General features: G+C 36.7%; 1 protein-coding gene across 3 annotated transcripts; it reads left to right on the top strand.

Moving 5' to 3' along the window:
* The first annotated feature begins 3,109 nt into the window (after positions 1-3,109).
* On the top strand, positions 3,110-21,541 carry crtc1a (CREB regulated transcription coactivator 1a). 3 transcript variants are annotated; one of them, XM_067363270.1, is made up of 14 exons: positions 3,110-3,258; positions 4,728-4,844; positions 5,791-5,930; positions 6,067-6,126; positions 7,972-8,066; positions 8,237-8,301; positions 8,386-8,429; positions 8,661-8,872; positions 11,606-11,742; positions 11,862-12,032; positions 13,272-13,376; positions 14,558-14,644; positions 15,430-15,610; positions 20,039-21,541. In XM_067363270.1, the coding sequence occupies exons 1-14, from the start codon at positions 3,133-3,135 to the stop codon at positions 20,188-20,190; spliced, it is 1,692 nt and encodes a 563-aa protein (XP_067219371.1). In that variant the 5' UTR covers positions 3,110-3,132; the 3' UTR covers positions 20,191-21,541. The 3 variants fall into 3 exon arrangements, with proteins under 3 accessions (XP_067219371.1, XP_067219370.1, XP_067219372.1); XM_067363269.1 differs by having other exon boundaries at positions 8,216-8,301; XM_067363271.1 differs by lacking the exon at positions 13,272-13,376 and having other exon boundaries at positions 8,216-8,301.
* The last annotated feature ends 257 nt before the right edge of the window (positions 21,542-21,798 follow it).

The following is a 21,798-nucleotide window of genomic DNA, read 5'->3' as shown; positions in this document are numbered from 1 at the left end:
AATATCTTAATTTGTGTTCTGAAGATTAATGAAGGTCTTACGGGTGTGAAACGGCATGAGGGTAAGTAATAAATGACAGAATTTTAATTTTTGGGTGAACTAACCCTTTAATAAAGGTCTTATGTGTTTGTGTAAGAAAAATATCCATATTTAAAACTTTAAAAACTAAAATAACCAGCTTAACGGACAAGTAAATCATGGGGTAATTTTTATTTTTGGGTGAACTAACGTATCCCTGTAAGAGGCGTTTCTAAAGCTCAGGATGTCTTCCCAAACGAATGAATCCCATGAGCCGGTTAATCCGTCCATGAATAAAAAGTTGTGTTTTCATCATGTCCAATTCGACATAAATAAATAATTAATACAGGCCCCCATAACAAAACTTTAAGAGGCAAGTCTTGAAAGGGACTTTCTATATTTACAGAATCAGGAGCTTTTCTATAGGTTCTGGTTCAGATTTTGACTTGCCCTGAAAATGATTTTCACTGGCCCCACCGCAAAAAAAAATAAATAAATAAATAAATAAAAGACAAGTAAACAATCAATTATAAAGTAAGAACAAATGGCAAGCAATAGTACAAATTAATTTAATCAGCTACAGATGACTTTAACTAACATCATTATGGAGTAGCACAATAAATATTCTTTGAGGTTCAGGTTCCTAACAATTAATATGCAACATGTCTAGCCTAATAGTCAAAGTTTAGAGGTAATAAATACTCATTCGATAAAATACAGGATGTGATCTATCAGTGGATCAGCTGAGAGATCAAAACCTTGAAACAACACTGAGCAATAAAGCCGGAGATGAACAGTATTTTTAAATGTATTGTCTTATCTGTGTCCTCTTATGTCAGATTCTTATTCAGTCTGATTAAAAAAAGACACTGTGTGGCGATTACCTATCAAATAAATGCATGAATGAATTATGCAAATTAGTAGTCTTTTATTCTTACTATTTACTTATATTGTATTGTTGTTGTTTTATTGTGTCTTTAGTTGTTAGTTTTGTTTGTGATGTTCAGTGTTATTCTTTTTATCTACATATTTTGAGTGTCACCATTGTTGAGATTAATACGCTGATTCTTAATGTCTGTTTGTCTAAATTATACAACAGTTCAAAATTAACTGCACAGTGTGTTTTGAAATCATCTCTGATTATCACAATACTACTAGATCTCAAGCTGTAGAATGTACTATGAACTATGCAAAATTAATAAAACATGACCTATAGAATTACAAATTAAATATTGGATGAGAGCAGTGAATCAGGTCGCTACCTGATAATTACCATCAACAGGTAGCCAAACATCACTAGATCATACTTCCTCTTGGTTTTGCCTGTCAAAACAAACGTGTTCTGCAAACACAAAGTTATGGCAGCCAGAGAAAAACTATAATGTTAAAAAGTCAAGGGTCAAGAGTACAACTAAAGCAAACACTAATCTCCATAGTGGTGACTGCGAACCAAACATTTTCAATAAAACATCAACATCTAAGCAACTGGTAATTTTCAATAAGAACTTTTATAGATGTATGAAAGAAATAAAGTCAAACTGGTTAGTATTAAGTGATACTGATAATGCTATTTAGAGTTGTTTAATCATCCTCTGCTGAGATCTTGAGAGATTTAATGTCTTAAAGTCTAACAGCAGGTGTTCGTTACTAATGTACAATCATCGCTCAATAAATGAATTATCTCATTAACTCCACTCTTGAATGGTCTTGTTTTGGTCTTGGAGGTTCTGGTCTTCACTACATCTCTGAGATAAACACAAACACATAATGGCCTGATTTCACAGACAGGCCTTAGATTAAGCCAGATTTAGGCCTTGGTTTAATTAGGACATTTAAGTAGCTTTTATAAACGTGCCTTATAAAAAAACATTACTGGTGAGCATTTAAAACAATGGCACTGACATATATGCCAGAGCAAGTTGCTTTCAGTTAAAAAATGTGCTTTTACAGTTGAAACCGGCCATAGGCTATATGTGTTGTTGGCTACACAGATTGTGTCGAATGCTATGAACAAATACACAGGTTGTAACTACACATAACTATGTGTAAAACACAGTTTTATTTAATATTGACACAAAATGTGTAAACTAGAGCAGTGTTTCCCAACCCTGTTCCTGGAGGCACACCAATAGTACATGTTTTGGATGTCTCCCTTATCTGATCCATATCTTTCTAGTCTTGGAGTTTCTACTAACGAGCTGATGAGTTGAATCAGGTGTGTTTGATTAGGAAGAGTTGAAAAATGCGTAGTGTTGGGGAACAGGGTTGGGAAACACTGAACTAGAGTGCTACATAATATGTGTAATTTTTCTACATATTTCTTCTAAGAGTGTAATCTAATTGCACTGTTATTACACTGTAATTAGTCATTAATTACTTTTTTAGAGTATAACTTACCAAGACTGTGCATAAATTATGTTAGGAAATTGTTTCAGATATTACAGTTTTAATGTATTTGTAATAATTGATTTATTTTTAATTTAAATATGAAACCAAAACGGCCAGTAGGTGGCAGCAAGTCACAGTCTTAATGAGTGTTCAAAATGCTAATTTAGCAGAAGGCTGTATTCATGAATGGGTGGGCTAATTGAATTATTTTCTCATCTGATTCGTTCAAATATGTTGATTCTTTGAGGAATAAAAAGTTCTGTTGTTTGTTCAATTTTCTTTGATGGAGCAAAAACAGCTTATGTCTAGGGTAAAAGAAGGATTTTTTGGCAATCGGCCGAAAAGCATGATCTCTTTCAAAATCTGGAGCTGAAATATTGAAATCAGTTATTTGGCGTGGGGCCAGAGTGGGCCATGTTAATATCTGTTTAAATCTTAAATGATCTCATTATTTAACAACAGACTGCTGAGTGCAGTGACTTGTTTTTTTCTTAACATTTCTTCCTCTAATGTATTAATGAATCGTTGATGGAACCGAAAGAATCAGCATAACCTTATTCCCATTTCTAATCTTCTTTCGTTCACACATGATCATCCTCGAATCTCTGTAGAACAGACGAGGACCCCGCGCGCTCCAGATGTGCGTGTTCACTATGCCCACGCGCACGGACGCGCGCACGCAGCAGCGTCTCATTGAACCAGAGCGGAGCTCAGGAGGAGAGAAACATGGCGACCTCAAATAATCCGCGAAAATTCAGCGAAAAGATCGCGTTACACAACCAGAAGCAAGCGGAAGAGACAGCTGCGTTCGAGGAGGTGATGAAAGACCTGAGTATTACTCGGGCGGCCCGTGTAAGTGTGTCTGTTTTCTTTCTTAAGACAGCATTCATTAGCAGCCCGACGTGCGGGGCAGAATTTATGTTGATACGACACGCACGGAACCCGCCTGTCTGGACGTAAACAATAACAAACGCCCCTCTCTAGTGCGCGTTTATCTCTAGCGTTGATTAATGGATTGCCTTCCAATGGACGTTGTTGAGATATTTGATAATAACAGACGGTCACGACGAGGCCTTATAAAAGTTGCCATGCTCACATCTGCAGTGTATGAGTGTGAATGGATTGAGCATGTGTTTTTGACAGCCACAATACAGTCTCTCGCCGTTATAGCTGGACTGTAATCAAGGCCATATCCAGTGCTGGACGCTTTTTAACATCTAAATTTTAATCTCAGCTGTCATTCCTTACTGAAGGGATAAACCTCAATGTTTGTGTTCATGTACACATGGTTTCAGTTAATAATTTAGCAATAAACAACAATGTATTTGCTCAGCGTTATTGCCCAGTGAACTTAGGCCAAAAATAAGGACTCCAGCAAACTGTGATGACAGGGTTGTGATCACACAGACATTGCTTGCACTGCTTTACTAACATCCCACCCCAGATTCAGACTAAATACTACTCATTTCAAAGTGATGCTCACTTTTTTTTTTTTTTTTTTTTTTTTCTTGTTGTTCACTTGTTGCTGTTTAATTTTAGGTGCTTCCAACATTATATAAAATCTGCAGTATATACATGATAACATTTGCATGCCCAATGTGACGTATTTAAAGGGATAGTTCACTATACATTTAAAGGGATAGTTCACTATTACAATTATCCCATGATTTATTCACCCTTAAGCCATCCTAGTTGAATATCTTCTTTCAGAATCTGAGTTATATTAAAAAATATCCTGCCGTTTCCAAGCTTTATAATGGTAGTGAAGAGGGCTCAAGATTTTGAAGCCCAGAAAAGTGCATCCATTCATAAACTTCAGAGGTTTAATAAAGTCCTTCTGAAGCAATAGTTTTTTTTGTTATATATATATATATATATATATATTAATATTACTCCAATTGTGTTTGTCTGAAAGAAGATAGTCATATACACCTAGGATTGCTTGAGCGTGAGTAAATCATGGGATAATTTTCATTTTTGGGTGAATTATACTTTTAATGCAGCTCTTTTTCCAGCTGATGAACAATAAAAACATTGACATCAAAATAAATTCAGTTTGAGCATTTAAAGTGGAAGGCGACATAACCGCAGAGAGAGCGCTTATAATTGGAATGTAAATGTATGTTGGTATGGACGCTAATATAGTTATGGTTATTGTTACAAAGTTTCCTTCCTTTTGTCCTTTATAATTGGAAGTAGCCTCTTTTTCAATTAGGAAATATCACTTCCGTAATCCTTGGAGGTTGTTTACAGCAGGGCAGTTTTACTTTAATTTGTATCTCACAGTTTTATTGGTTGGTTGTTTGTTTTCTTTCTTGCAGTTACAGTTACAGAAGACTCAGTATTTACAGCTCGGTCAGAACCGAGGACAGTACTATGGCGGCTCTTTGCCAAATGTCAATCAGATTGGAAACACTACCATTGACCTTCCCTTTCAGGTAAGGAACAGGTGGTATCGAGTATGAATAGATATGTGTATTACAAGTTGTGTACTGAAATGTTATCTTCATGTTAGAGCTGGATGATTCTTGATGAATGAAGAATCACAATTTTTTTGTTGTTAAAGAGATCGGCTTGGTGGTGTTGGAGATCAGGATGATGCACTAAATTAACGGAAAAAAACGAAGTGTGGAATGTTGGACACTTCATGCACTCAACTGTCGCAGCTTTAATTATGTAGTGGAGGAGGAGGGGGTATTGGATTCCGTTGTTAAATGACAAAATAACCTTATAAAATTCACACACTACACGGATGAGTACATAGTGCATTGTATAAGTGCATAGTGTATAGTGCGTCATGTGGGACACAACTTTCACTTGTTTCATTACTGGATGAATCAGCGTTTTTGAACGAATCCCCTGAATGAATGATTCAGTGACAAACTATTTCAGTTATGTCTTAACTGAACATAAACGGTTGAGAAAAAAAACGCATATGTAACAGTATATTGGATCTGTGCGTTCACTCTTAAAGTGACAGCAGCCTTATATTCCTGCTGCTGTTTGTGTATTCAATGCTAATCAAACAACAAAAAACAAAGAACAATTACTCATTGCTCTTGACTGAATATCGTTTGTAACTTTAATAAGGATTAATATATGTTTCATTGGCTGGTAAAAAATATTTATGGCAGGTACATTTTCTAAAAGTCACCGGCCATTGCCAGCTGTGGCAAAAAGTTAGTTTTAGGCTCTGCCTATACATGACAACTGCTTTCTCTGGCTAAGCGACAGCAAATGTTTGCTGTGAACTTATCAAATGTTTAATAGACATAGCTGAATTGTTGTCATTTAGGAATAAGATTGCGTGGGTGTTTGAATCAAGATTGTGATCTTTTAATGATTAATAATGCAGCTCTGCTCATGTTTGTTGGTTTTTATCAGACTCCTTTTCAGAATTCAGTATTGGACACAAGTAGAACGACTCGTCACCATGGGTTGGTGGACAGGGTCTATCGGGACAGGAATCGCATCACGTCGCCACACCGCAGACCCCTCTCCGTGGACAAACATGGTCGTCAAATATCCTTGATGAGTCTAGTCATGAATGCAGATGGAATTATTGCACTTCTTTGCTCTGCTTGGCATACAAAACATATTTAAAATTTCTGTGATTTGCTTACACTGACATTATGAAGTCCTTAATGCTGAATCTCACATTGACAGCTGTCCATATGCCTCTGTGTATCTGTCACCCCCACCTGATACCAGCTGGAGGAGGTGAGAGTTTATACTCACACAGTCTGTTTGCATGTGCTAAAGATTGTACATACTGTATGTGCAGGACTAATAATTCAGATAGCTGTTAAAATTGCATGTAAACAATTACACTTTAGAGCTCAAATAATAATCTCAGATTTTATATAGTAATATTGTAACTTTTAAGTTGTTTAAAGGGGGTATATGTAGAATTCAGAAACCCTTGTTATTATCGACACCGGTGGCCTTTAAGTGAACTGCAGACAATAAATTATCGCTCATGCTCACACACGTAAAGTACAAGAGACTGAATGTGATTCAGAGCCCTGATATACTCACAGCAACAATGTTTTTTGTTCTTCGCTTAAAAGTAAAAGGAATTTGGAAATATCTTTGCAGCAATATATTGTCTAGGCTGCTGAGAGCGACTTTTAGATGAATATGGAAATATGTGCTGTGCACTTTCCTCTCAATAACAAATTAAACAACAAAAAATGACATTGGTGAGAAAGCAGCTGTTAAGAAAGCATTTGATCATAGTGATGTGGATATGTTTGCATAAGCTACATGATTTACCGGCATCATGACGAAAGATAAGGTAATTAAAATAACACTGTTATGACAGTTTGAATATAAAGTATGTTTGAGACTATATAGACTATATATTTGGCTATGTGAGACTTTAGTTTCATGTGTCAGAACGGAATCCTTTGGATTTTTCCGGCAAGAGTCCTACACCTAAAAATCAGTTTACAGGCTTTCATAAACAACCTAAGAAGTCAGGGCAGGTCTCGTTTTTTAAATTTCGTTACAAGCTGTTCACACATTGGCAATACTAAAAAGTATTAATACATGAAAATTCTTACATATAGCCCCTTTAATTGTAAATTGTGTATTATTTTTTTATGATTTTATTTTTACCATGAATATTGCCTTTTATTATAATATTGCTTATTTAAAGGGTTAGTTCACCCAAAAATTAAAATTCTGTCATTTATTACTTACCCTCATGCCGTTCCACACTCGTAAGACCTTTGTTAATCTTCAGAACACAAATTAAGATATTTTAGTTGAAATCCGATATCTCTGTGAGGCCTGCATAGGGAGCAATGGACACTTCCTCTCTCAAGATCCAATAATGTACTAAAAACATATTTAAATTGGTTCATGTGAGTACAGTGGTTCAATATTAATATTATAAAGTGACGAGAATATTTTTGGAGCGCCAAAAATAACAAAATAACGACTTATTTAGTGATGGCCGATTTCAAAACACTGCTTCAGGAAGCATCGGAGCACAAATGAATCAGTGTGTAGAATCTGCTGTTCGGAGCGCCAAAGTCACGTGATTTCAGCCGTTGGCAGTTTGACACGCGATCTGAATCGTGATTCGACACACTGATTCACTTGTGCTCCGATGCTTCATGAAGCAGTGTTTTGAAATCGGCCATCACTATATAAGTCATTATTTTGTTTTTTTGGCGCTCCAAAAATATTCTCATCACTTTATAATATTAATATTGAACCAGTGTATTCACATGAACCGATTTAAATATGTTTTTAGTACCTTTATGGATCTTGAGAGAGGAAGTGTCCATTGCTGGCTATGGAGGCCTCACGGAGCTATCGGATTTCAACTAAAATATCTTAATTTGTGTTCTGAAGATTAACGAAGGTCTTACGGGTGTGAAACGGCATGAGGGTAAGTAATAAATGACAGAATTTTCATTTTTGGGTGAACTAACCCTTTAATGTCAGTAATTATCAGACCTTCTTACCACTCTATTGTGTTTGAATCTTGTAATTTTAGTTAGAAGAGACTTTTACGTCATGTGATTCTTGAATTTCTTTGTGCTTGTTCTGCAGAACCAACTCGGACTCTGCCCTGCACCAGAGCACTTTGAACCCAAACCAACAAGATGCATTTGCAGGAGGGTCTCAAGATTTGCAGCCAAAACAAGGTTTATTTTAATTATTTTATTTTTATTTTATCTATTAAATGCTGTCATCAATGATCTAATGCCAGGTTAAAGGTTGCAGTGAACTATATCCTGTAGATTTTCCCCCACACATGTTTTAGTGTATGATTTCATCCCTCTCTATGTACTAGTTCTTCTTCTCACTATGCCAGGAACAGGGGAACCTGAAAGTGACATGGACAAAGAAATTCAAAAGCTGATATGGGATCACAAAAAGGTACATTTTAAAATAGATTTCTTTACTATGGTTTTCATATGATCTTTTATCAACAAGTTATTTATCTTTTTTTTTTTTTCATAGAATACTTCACCAAGGCACAAGTCAAACAAAATACCTGGAATCAAGTAAGTACAGTTTCATTAGATTTTCTTTTTGGGGCCGATAGTGTAGGTCCATGTTCATGTTCATTTGAGCAAACAATGATCAATTTGTTATTATCCAACAGTCTTCTAGACATACCTACTCCTTTTACAGCAGCCTTATTTTATCATATTATAATCAGTACAGTGGGCTTTTTCTGTTGACATATCTATTTATCCTACTCCCATTTTACATCCCTCATGTCATTTCCCCAGCATATTTCCATCTCCAGATCAGGAAATGACTACATCTCTAATCCCAGCGGCACACAACACAGGCGGCTCTCTGCCAGATCTGACCAACATCCAGATTCCCCCTCCACTCCCCACACCTCTGGACCCTGATGACTCCTCGTCCTCTCTCAGTGCCTCCAACAGCACTGGCAACCTGGCTAACACTCAAATGGGCCTCACATCTGCCAGCCAAGGTGATTCTGACCAGCATACATGTTAGGGCAGTGCTTCTCAACCTTTTTGACTCCCAAATGACCAGTATTCCCCACATGTAGGCTAATGCTTAATTAAGTTGGCTTGAAAAAGTCACTTACTGTTATGCTATTTTTTTCTGAGACTAAAATTTCTGACTCTAACCAAAGTCCCTTTAAGACAAGTCATTTCAATCGGCTGCCATCTTTGAAATGCCTCTCGGGCATCCTGGGCATCATGCAATCTCTTTGAATGGGGAAACATCAAATTCTCCAAAACTCTTCGCCAACCTTGCGATTAAATATAATATTTGAAATCACCAATGAAATCCAACAACAACCGGCTCATAAATTTAGTTGATAAACGCTCGAATCATGACAAAAAAAACTGTATTTTTCAGGCTGGATCAAGCTAATGCGCAGACCTAAATGCGCGTCTCTTTGGAGGCGCGTGTCTGACTGTTTCTAAAGAAACCGGTGATTCTAACGGCCGCTGAAGTGACACGATGACTTTACCAGTCAGCGATGGGCTCATATTTTGAAGGCGGGACTTATTCCGCCATATTGCGCGTTGTTACATTTTCTCCCATTCAAAATAATACGAGTGACACGTCTTGTGTTATTCTATAGTCTTTGCTCTAACTCCTCCTAGAGCTTTAACTCTACAAACTCCAAAATCGACTCAAACCTTCAGACTGTTCTGACTTAGGCCGTGTGTCCACCTAAGCGTTTTTTCCAGCTCCGAGTGTACTTTTTCAATTGTTTTCAATGGGAACGCCGTGTTTTTTAAACGCCGAGAGCGTAACGAGGCGCTGAGCGTGTTTTTTACGCTCAAGCGCTGAGAGCTGGGCGTTTTTTACTGGTCGCCTCGAGTTGAAGAATGTTCAACTTTGAGTAAAACGCTGCGCTCATCAATGTCACTTTTTAGACAGCCGTCCAATCAGAGTGGAGGAGGGGCGGGACAAATAAAACTCCGACCAACTGTCACATTCTTGCTATACAACGACATTAACAAACAGAAACAAAATGGATGAGAAATTAATATTACTGGTCTCCGAACATACATAGCAAGTAACGTTAATTCCACATCGTGTGAACATTTTTAGTATGAAACAAATTACCTGCAAAATCAGTTATAAGTAACAGTGACGCGGATATTCCGTATCATGGCAACAAAGCGTCTCAACGGAAAAAAAAGATGCGCTGCAGAAGCGCTCTCAAGCGCTCACAGACGGGCGTTTTAAGCAGAGCGCCTAGCGTTTTCAGCTGGCTAAAAACGCTTAGGTGGACACACGGCCTTAGTGTGCTATATCTTTTCTAACTGATCCAACTTACGGTTTTCCTAAAAATGACTATTAAATCTCGGAAAAATCCCATTGACTTTCATTGACGGAATGTTCAAATGAGCCAAGACTTTCAAACTCCAAATGTCAAAATTCCAATTTAAACTATGGAAGCCCATTAGACTCAATATTCTATGTACTATTTCATTCTATGTACTATTTCTAATTCATTGAAACTCATTCAAACTCATAAACTCTATCTATCTATCTATCTATCTATCTATCTATCTATCTATCTATCTATCTATCTATCTATCTATCTATCTATCTATCTATATCTCATAGCAACCACCCAGAATAACATAGCAACCACCCAGAACACCATGGCAACCACCTAGCAACCACACAAATCACCCTGGCAACATCCTAGAAACCATCCGAGCATAGCAACACCCTAGCAACCACCCAGAATACCTTAGCAACCGCATAGTAACACCCTAGCAACCACCCTGAGTACCCTAGCAACCTCATAGCAACACCTTAGCAACCACCCCGAGTACCCTAGCAACTGTATAGCAACACCCTAGCAAAGACCCCGAATACCTTAGCAACAGCATAACAACACCTTAGTGACCACCCCAAGTACCTTAGCAACCAAATAGCAAAACCCTAGCAACCACCTTGATTACCCTTACCTCTATCTATCTATCTATCTATCTATCTATCTATCTATCTATCTATCTATCTATCTATCTATCTATCTAAACTACTAAACTAAAACTTTCAAACTGAAAACTTTTAAAATTGCTTCAAACTTTCTGGACCGGCTTTTTCAAGCCAACATAAAGTTTGTCTCGACGAACTTTTTTCATCTAGTTATGTCTTGTAATGCACCTTATTATGCATTGTATGGTCTCATGAACAATTGTAATCAAAGTTATAATACATTATAATACTTAACTATTAATTGAACACACCTTATGAAATTATAATGCATTAAAACACATGAAAAACAACCAACAATCAGAATCTGCAAATATTATAATGGATTTTAACTTTGGTTGCATTTATTTGTGAAAAGATATAATGCATTATACCGTACATTGTGAATACCTTATACATAAAGACTTTAAGTGTTACCAAATGTTTTTACTATCAATTTTTATTTAATAAAATAATTGGCATTAGCATATGCACTCTGTGTGTAAATATTAAAGGATTAACCGTGAGACTTTTTGGACCTTTGTGGACAAGATAAGCCTATATATTGTATTAAATATGTATTAGACACCACTTTTTTCTCTCTAATCTAATAACACTGTCTGCAAATGTCTAATAATTCAAATTTAATGATATCATATCTAAATGGATTTACTCACTTGTATTAGAATTATTAGGATACTATTTATTCAGCATTTGATGTGTGACGTTTTCTCTTCACGTGTGACATCAGCCCAGTCCACGGCGACAGTGTGCTTTCAGCGCCGACATGAGAATGTAGTTCCGCTGATCCTTAACACAGACTCCCAGCAGCATCCGAGTCTTCAGCAGCTGTCGCCCACCCTCTCTCCTCCGCTCACACTAGCACAGGTAACACATCTCTCATACCTCCAACTGCTGATGAGGACAGATTTCAGGTGGTGTTACAGAAGGAACATTACTCACATACATGCTAATAGAATATCTCAATCTGTACCTATGGTAAATAGGCAGTGGCGATAGATGCTATGACGCTGGAGCAGCAGTTGGCTCAGTATGCTTTCTTCAGTCAACCATCCACACAGACACAGGGTGGGCTTCCTCAGCTCCAGCAGAACACCCAGCTGCCACCTGTCTCAGGAAGCCAGACGCAAACCTCTGTTGGCATTGATATTAACACGGTAAGATCACATCTCAGCACTTAGCTCCATAGATCTCCAGTGGATTTCTAGATAATGGGTATGTACGGTCTGTCAATCAGATCATACAGGGCACTAAGTGACTTTCAAAATAATAATGAATACAGTACCAGTCAAATGTTTGGGCATAACTACTATTATACACAATTATAGAAATTAGTAATAATAAGGAATACATAGTTAAAAAAAAAGTTATGACAACTGTCTTATATTTTAGAAAAAACATAAATAAAAAGACAATTACCCTACCATTGAGAAGTTTTTTTTTTGTTTTTTTTTAAGAAATGTATTCAGCAAGGATGCATTAAATTGATTAAAAGTGACAGTAAAGACATTTTATAATGTTACAAAATTATTTATGTTTGAAATAAATTATTTTTTAAAATTTTGTTCATCAAATAATCCTGAAAAATATTAAGCAGCACAACGTTTTTCAACATTGATGATAATAAGAAATGTCTCTTAAGCAGAAAATCAACACATTAGAATGATTTATGAAGGATCATGTGACACTGAAGACTGTAATAATGCTGAAAATTCAGCTTTGCCATCACAGGAATAAATTACATTTTAAAATATGATAAAACAGAAAACAGTTGTAGTATGAATTTTGTAATAATATTTCACAATATTACTGTTTTACCATTTTTAAAATAAATGCAGCCTTGTTGAGCTTAAGAGACTTAAAAAAAAAAAAAACACTTTAAATTTTCCTACCTCAAATTTCTGAACAGTAGTCTAACTTGTCTATTTATCTATAAAACTAATTTTAAACATGTATGGATAAGCCTTAAGATCAAAAGAGTTTTAAAATAATGAAAAAGTGCAATTCAATCATACATGTCCAGACTTTTGACTGGTAGTGTAAATAATGAATTTCAACAAGCAGTGTTCTTTCTTTCTCATTTAAGTTCTCAGCTTATTCTGTTTTAAACACCTCCTAAGTCTTGATAGTACTGGATATAGGTACTATCAAGTAAAGATGAAAAAATATATATATATTTCCATTTGTAAAGAATAAGCCCTCTTGTAATAACAAGGTCATTTAGCTGATGTCCTGATACAAACATTCTGGCTGAACAGTTTAAATGGCCAGATAATCAGAGACATTATAATCATAGTTCATTGTTTCTTGACTAAATTGGGAGCCACAGGCCTTACCCTGAGTCAGAGGTCCCCTACAGGGGCTCCGTTGGTCTAACTTGGTGTTGTCCCATATAGGCTGCTTCCCTCCAGCAGTACCGCTGTAGGGTGGGGTCTTCGGCCAATCAGTCTCCGACCTCTCCGGTCTCCAATCAAGGCTTCTCTCCGGGGGGCTCGCCTCAAGTAAGGGCGAACCCAGCAGCCGCTGCTTCCACCCTGTAGTTTGTTTTGTTTGGAGCAGATCTGGAGCCTGTCCCTTTAGCCGCTCTGTGTGTCCTAGTCCAGTCATGTCTCCCAGTCTCTCTGATCCTGGCTGCTTCGCTGTGTGTCTGAGCACCACTTAGTCATTCTGTGTATCATGCTGAGTAGCGATAAAGGCCAGTTTTAATGTACGCTGTACTCATTGAAAGTGCCATTGCTGTTATACATCCTTTCACCGGATCATGTGGATGTTGTGCATTTTAAGCAAAATTGCTGGTTGTGTCAGTTTGACAAAAAATGATGGTCCCTTAAATCGTCTTTTTAAATGAAATGTTAATGCTTTGAACTATTAGTGACTTGCAGATTTGGAGACTAATAATTAGAAATTAGACTTTTGTTTAATTCTTTGTATCTTGCTTGGTAATTCATGGGTCTATCTGGTACCACTAGAAATTGTTCGTTTTTTTTTTGTTGTTGTTGTTGTTTTTTTGAATCTCTGCCAGCAATCAGCAAAAAATCTATCACAAAAATAAGAATAGGGCCTCACTCTGAAAAATGTCTCTGAAAAATCTTTTATTATTTTGGAGCAGGAGAATAATTGGAGCGATGGATCCCAGAGTCTGTGTGTGGCATGTTTTTAAGCCCCCCTCCCCGCAAAAAAAAGAAAAAAAAGAAAAATCACAAATTTTAACTTTGTAAGTATTCAATTAGAGTCCAGATGAAAAACACAAACATTTAGAGTGGGAATAATGGTGTACAACTTCTTCCTTTTGGTCTCTAAAAGTAAATATGACTGTAGTGATTTGCACTGTGTGATGTTTTTTCTTCTTCTTTTTTTTGTTTTTTGTTTGTAGATATTGGGTTAGGTTTAGCTCTTTGCTTATCTGTTGCATTAACAAGGTGTTACATTTCCATACAGGTCACTTGCAACATGTTTTTGTGTTTGAAATTAGCCAAATTGTCTTCGTCAAACATGGTGATACAGAATTGATGTTGTCATTTTTCTTGCATCATGAATTGACGCAGAATGTAAATTTTTCATGGATTTAGATCCTTTCATAGGCTAAGTATATTATTTTAAGGCCTTTGTCATAGTCAGTGATCTGTAGTGATTATTTTTAGCCTTTTCATGGATGGTTATTTCTAATATGTTCTCATTTTAGCACTCGTCCATCCTCGGAAGTGTCTTTGGTGATGCCTTTTACGACCAGCAGCTGTCTCCCCGGCAGACCAGCGCTTTGTCTCAGCAGGTGAGGCAACTATACCCAGTGTAAATAAGTTGAATTGGACTTTAGCTGCTGCAGCCCATCTGGGATTTTTAAGCCACATACAGTACATCTAAAGTTTTAATGCAGTTCTTTCTATTCATCTAAATATGTGAAGAATGAACCTGTCCAGAAACAATTATTTCCTTGCTCTTTACAAGAACAAGCCACTAGAGGGCAGTTGAAATCTTTGAGATGACAAGTGTAGGGTTATCAGAGAGCTATTCTTCTGTAGTGGCACAGTGGGAAGTGGCATGCTTATGACACAAAAGAGACAACCTGCATCATGTTCTGTTCCCATGTCCTCACTTTAACCCCTTATGTTCCTGTCTATTCTACATGTTTTACCTTCGTTTTTAAAATGGAACAATTTTATTTAAATTTTATTTAAATTATCACTAACCCCCCCCTAAATCTATCTATCTATCTATCTATCTATCTATCTATCTATCTATCTATCTATCTATCTATATATATATATGTAAGAAACATTATGAAAAGTTTATAAGGGAAAAATGAAAAAACTTTTCATATTTAAAACCGTGTTTTCAAAGTCAGTCTTGATCCCAAGGGGCTTCTTTCAATATTTTGCCTTCTATGAGGACAAATAGGCTCGGTTTATATATATATATAATATGTATTTATAATTTCGAATGTTTATATACACCTTCCATAACTCATGTAACTCATGTAATAAATGTAATTTTCTTTCCTTTGATTGTCTCATTGACCTTCACTTTACAGTCATTTAATTTGTTTTAATTCCTTAGCTGGAGCAGTTCAACATGATTGAGAATTCCATCAGCTCAAACAGTCTGTACAGTGAGGGATCCACTCTAAACTACTCTCACGCTGCGATGCTCAACCTCACCGGGAGCCACGGCAACCTGCAGGACACACAGCAGCTAGGCTACAGCAGCCATGGGAACATCCCCAACATCATTCTCACAGGTATTGCACCTGCCCCGGTTAGATATTGCATAATATTGCATGAACCTTTGTTGTACATGTGCTGACAATGCTGCCGTGAAGTCTAGCATCAAAGAGGTCCCTCTAAACTGGGGTCTCCAACCTTATTTCATTTGAGAGCTGCTTTTTAAAAATGAAAGTGGCTGATGGCTTCTGATGTTATACAATATTTAAAGATACAGTTCACCCAGAAAATGAAAATTCTGTAATTTTTTTTACTTACCCTCATGTCATTCTAAACCCATAAGCCTTTCGTTTATCTTCAGAACACAAATGAAGATCTTTTTGATGAAATCTGAGAGCTTTCTGTCCTTCCATAGACAGCTATGCAACTGACACTTTGATGCATAAAGAGACCATAAACCTAATCCATATGATGATAAAACTAATCCATATGATGTAGAACGGATCCATATGAAAGCTCTCAGATTTCATCAAAAAGATGTGTTCTGAAGATGAACAAAAGTCTTATGGGTTCGGAACGACATGAGGGTGAGTAATTAATGATTCATTTAATTTTTGGGTGAACTAACCCTTTAAATCTCTTAAATAATGTGTTTTAACTCTCAAATTAACAGCAATCAAAACAGATAATATACACCTGATATTTTTTGTATACACGTCACCCTTTAATGTCAGATAAAAGAACAGTCAGAGTACACAGTTTTTTATGGAAAACAGTACTTTGCATATTATACTGTAGTTGTCTACACATAAATATAGTTGTTTTTATAGTGCATCATAACTAGAGATTAAATGGTATGAACATTTCATATCACATTTGACCATATGCACGGTTACTTCCTGGTTGTCGTTAAGCCAGCTTGGGCATTTTCTGTGATTTGTTAGCTGATCTTTCTGTACTCGCTGTACATCGATACAAAACCATCAGTGGTTGACTATTTAATGTTGTATTCATATTTTAATACAGTTACCACATTTACCTAACTTGCCAATAAACCAGTTTTATTGATTGCAATAAAGATGAAGCTATTTGAAACATTTAAGAAATGCTGTGTCTGTAAATGGACACGCACATGCATTTTTTTTCCCAGCACTTCAAATGTTATTTTTAATGTGATGACCACAAACATTATTTGTTCATCCTTCTGAGATTGTCCCCATTTGTAAAACCGAACGTGTCAAAATGTAGGAAAACCAACATTTGATAGAAAACACTTTATTTAAAAATAAAAAAAAATTACCACTATAACCAGCAGGTGGCGGCAGAGTAGCATTTATTTGCACATATATTAGCCATTTCTTAGTTTTTCTTTTGAATAAATATTAAACATTATAAAATAGCTAGGTTTAAAAATATATTTTGTCAATGTGAAGTATGAAGTAGGCTACTCACAGAATCTCATGAAAAACAATAACTTCTTGTGAATGAATTACACAGAAAGCGAGCACCGTACTTTCCCTTTGTAACCACAGAAGCTGTCAGTCAGTGCAGCACAAACTCAGTGATTTTGGCACACTTGTGAAAACTCATATTTTATTCAATGAATCTAACTAAAGTGCACAATAAATATTTAATTTTCGATGCCTTTTTCACATGAAAGTGTGATTTGAATTTAGCGAGGAGGAAGACTGAGGTACTTCTTTATTTATTTATTTATTTATTTATTTATGCCGTCTTACGTTTGAATAACTAAATTAATTCTATGCCCGACTATTTATGTGACTATATTCTGATTATAAACTAAGTAGTACACTATTGATGCTCAACACACAAGCAACTGACATTTCACCAGAAGTTTTCCAGCTGGCTTATATTATTGCGGAAGTTCTAAAGAACGCTCTGTGCATATAGTCAATCAATAGTGACCAAAATGATCGGTTATGGTAACCAAAATGGTTATCATGGTATTGTTAAAATGTGCTGGAAACGTTCAAAAAGTTTTATGTCTCAAACCAACAAACAAATAAAATTAGCTGCTCTATGCACTTTTTGGCTTCATGAACATTAAAGTGGGACTCAGTGATTTTTTCAAATCAACTGTTTGGAAGTTAGTCGGGCCGAGTCCAACAACAAACGTCTAACCGATCAGCATCAGGGGCGTATGAAGGTCGAAAATAAGATAAAAAAACAAACAAACTGCAGAACGAGAAATGGGACACAATACAAAACAGCTCAAAAGAATATCACTGGAATGAAGGTTTATGCCTGTGCAAGCGCTTTAGGACCAAGTTTATATTAGAAAAGCTTTCCAGTGCTGGAGAGAGCTAACAGGGAAGGCCCGAAAACTGCTTTGATCCCACTTATCATGCGAGTACACTGGGTTTTGATTGTCTGGAGCTACTGTGTTGTTTGCGACTAACAACAAACACTGTATATACTCTTGTGTACTTTACGTTCATTTTTTGTGCTTCCTTGTTGTTCATCAACTGCGCTTTATTTTTTGTGAAGCATTTTGTTGCACGATAAACAGACATCCACTCTCAAATTGCGTGTGTAACAGCGGACAGATAGTGAGAGTTTTGCAGTTAAACCACTGCGCACTGACGACCACTAGAGAATGAGGTGCTTAGCATCATTGGTAGAGCATTTGCCTCAGGGATCAGGCAGCGGTTCAAGTCCGACACAGAGCAGGGTGGTTAGGATTGGAGTGTGAGTTTTGTAGGCAGAGCAAAGAAGAGAGGGGTGTGTTTGTTTGGGTTGATTTCAAATATCAACAATGTCCAACAGCGTAGTTCAAATACCACTTACTGCACCTTTAAAATGAAAGCGTATTACATATGGGTGCCTTACATAGCATGTTATCTACTATCCTGTACTACATGTTCAAATAAAGTTTTGACAAAAAAGTTTTATAAAATGATAAACCTCAAAATTCAGCCTTTAAATCATCTTTATGAAAAGTCAAAATGATAAAGTATTGGCATTTTATCTGCTCCAAAATTCGTAAACATAAACAGTTCTACATAGGCAACCTTATTATTTGAATTGTTGAGACTTTTAGTATGCCCATTAGGTCTGATTTTTGCATTGGTCTGAACAAAAATGGAAGACAGGCTCAATGAAAATGTAAATCCACTCTCTGTCAGTAGGTGGCCACGAGGCTCCAGTTAAAGGGATAGTTGACCCAAAAATGAAAATTTGATGTTTATCTGCTTACCCCCAGGGCATCCAAGATGTAGGTGACTTTGTTTCTTCAGTAGAACACAAATGATGAATTTTAACTCCAACCATTGCCGTTTATCAGTCTTATAATTCGAGTGAAGGGTAACACAATTTATAAGAGTCAAAAAATATGAATAGACAAATCCTGTGGCTCATGGCGGCGCATTGATGTCCTAAGACACGAAACGATCAGTTTGTGTGAGAAACCGAACATTATTTATATAATTTTTTACCTCTAGTACACCACTATGTCCAACTGTGTTCAGCATTCGCTTAGTGATGTCTGATCGCGCTCTGACAACGGCAGTGATGTCTCGCGCATATACTTCAATGGGTGCTAGACATCACTGCCGTTGTCAGAGCGTGATCAGACATCACTAAGCGAATGCTGAATGCAGTTGGACATAGTGGTGTATTAGAGGTAAAAAATTATATAAATATAAATATAAATGGTTTCGTGTCTTAGGACATCAGTGTGCCGTCACGAGCCGCAGGGATTAATTTGGATTTGTCTATGCATATTTTTTGACTCTTATAAATTGTTACCATTCACTCGCATTATAAGACTGACAGACAGCAACGGTTGGAGTTAAAAATCATCATTTGTGTTCTACTGAAGAAACAAAGTCACATACATATTGGATGCCCTGGGGGTAAGCAGATAAACATCAAATTTTCATTTTTGGGTGAACTGTCCCTTTAAAACAAGTCTTTACTGTTTCTATTGCTGCAAATTAGGCACAAACATCTTTCGCCTTCATTTAAAAAAACAAACAAAATTAACTCCAACTAATTCATTCCTCATGAAAAGTGTTTTTTTTTTTTTTTTTAACATTTCTTGGCTTGAACACTGTCTTTTACTCCATCCATATGCAAACAAAGTTTTCTAGCTAATATTACCTTGTAGTCATATAAGCGTGATGACATGCTTGATTGAAACATTGACGTCCCAGTTTTTTTTTTCTATTGTTGGTTGTTATTCTGTTATATTGTAATTACATCTGCATGTTCAATAAATAAAAAATAACCTCACGGCCGATATGTCAAATAAATACTTGATTTGCATTGGAGTGGTGGGACACATGTCTATATTAGCTCGCTCTGATTGGATGAAAAGGGCATCTTGGCAATCTGCCTCCAATCAGGCCACGCGCCACTGATTGGTTGTGTGTGACGTGTTGGAGACCCCTGCTCTAAAAGTTTACCGTATTATGTTAAACATCTTTTAGTTACAGTCGTGTCTCCTACAAGCCTTTCCAAAGAGTTGTCCAACTTCCTAACAGGTGACGTGAGCTTTGACGCAGATTCCCAGTTCCCCCTGGATGAGCTGAAAATCGATCCGCTGACACTGGATGGCCTGCACATGCTCAACGATCCAGACATGGTTCTGACTGACCCTGCAACAGAAGACGCTTTCCGGATGGACAGGCTGTAATCTTTAGGTATACAATGTTCTTTGTCCTCCTTTGAGATCGGTGTGATTAAGTGGGAGAGAAGCAGCATATCTGGGGGACATTTGACCCGGTTTCTCAAAGTCCATCCTCTGGGAAGAGATTGCTGAGAATGTTGCCACCGCATGCTAGGGGAAAATGGGAAAGCAATGCTGCCTCATCTAATGAATCAACATTTTGAGCAAGCAGCCCATCATTTCTTAGGATAATAAACTCACACCTCAGCATTCGTGGTTCCTTTAGCTCTATATGAGAGAATGTGACACTACATACGATCCCTTGTGGTTCAATCATGTGTTCTTCCATTTCATATCCTGTCGAAGCCCCTCCTCCTCCTGATGCCCACTGTACATGCCTGTTACTTTCCTTTTTTTCTTTAACTACAAATATTTATTTATGCACTTTTATACATGCATATACCACCAAAAGCATTGTTTGTTATGTTCTGATTCATTTTCCTATACAAATGTTTCTTGCTTGTAAGAGCAGTAATGGTTAAAAAGGAGTGTTAATCCTCCCCATTTTAAGGGCAGTCCTCAACAAATTTTCATTTACACATGAACACTAATGTACTTCAGTGGAGTCTGAACATATGATTGTAATGTTTTATAGATGTCTAGTTTCGCCACACCACGCTCAGATAGCTGTATAGCTTAAATAATGCTAATGTGGCTCAAGATGATCAAATTCATCTGGTTGAAAAGTGTCCAACTGGAAATCTTAATATCAAAACAAAATTTGTTTTACACTTTAAAAGGGATAGTTTACTTAAAAATTAAAATCATGCCATCACTGACTCAAACCTGTAAGACTTTGTCTGTGGAAAGCAGAAGATATTTTGAAGAAATGTTTTTGTCTACGGCATGCAATTAAAGGATTAGTTCACTTTAGAATTAAAATTTCTTGATAATTTACTTAACTCCATGTCATTTGAGATTTTTGTCTTTCTTTCTTCAGTCGAAAAGAAATTAAGGTTTTTGAGGAAAACATTCCAGGATTTTTCTCTATATAGTGGACTTCAACAAGGTTCAATTGCTTGAAAGTCCAAATTGCAGTTTCAATGCAGCTTCAAGGGCTCTACACGATCCCGGTCGAGGAATATGGGTCTTATCTAACGAAACGATCAATCATTTTCTAAAAAGTGTACCTTTTAACCACAAATACTCATCTTGCACTAGCTCTGTGATGCCCCACGCATTATGTAATCACATTGGAAAGGTCACGCGTGACATAGGCGGAAGTACCGATTATTTGTGGTTACGATTTTTTTTTTGTTTTTAGAAAATGACCAATCATTTTGCTAGATAAGACCCTTATTCTTCGTCTGAGATCGTGTAGGACCCTTTGAAGCTGCATTGAAACTGCAATTTGGATCTTCAACCCGTTGAAGTCCAATATATAGAGAAAAATCCTGGAATGTTTTCCTCAAAAACCTTTTCGACTGAAAAAAGAAAGATTCCCAGATCCATCTTGGATGACATGGGGGTGAGTAAATTATCAGGAAATTTTAATTCTGAAGTGAACTAATCCTTTAAAGTCAGAGGTCCAAAACGAAATAGGGCTGCACAACGATTAATCGCGATTAATCGTTT

Source organism: Chanodichthys erythropterus, chromosome 16 (genome assembly GCF_024489055.1).
Source record: "Chanodichthys erythropterus isolate Z2021 chromosome 16, ASM2448905v1, whole genome shotgun sequence".
Classification (NCBI taxonomy): Eukaryota; Metazoa; Chordata; class Actinopteri; order Cypriniformes; family Xenocyprididae; genus Chanodichthys; species Chanodichthys erythropterus.
The sequence above is the reverse complement of the archived record's forward strand: the minus strand, read 5'-3'. Positions and strand labels throughout refer to the sequence as shown.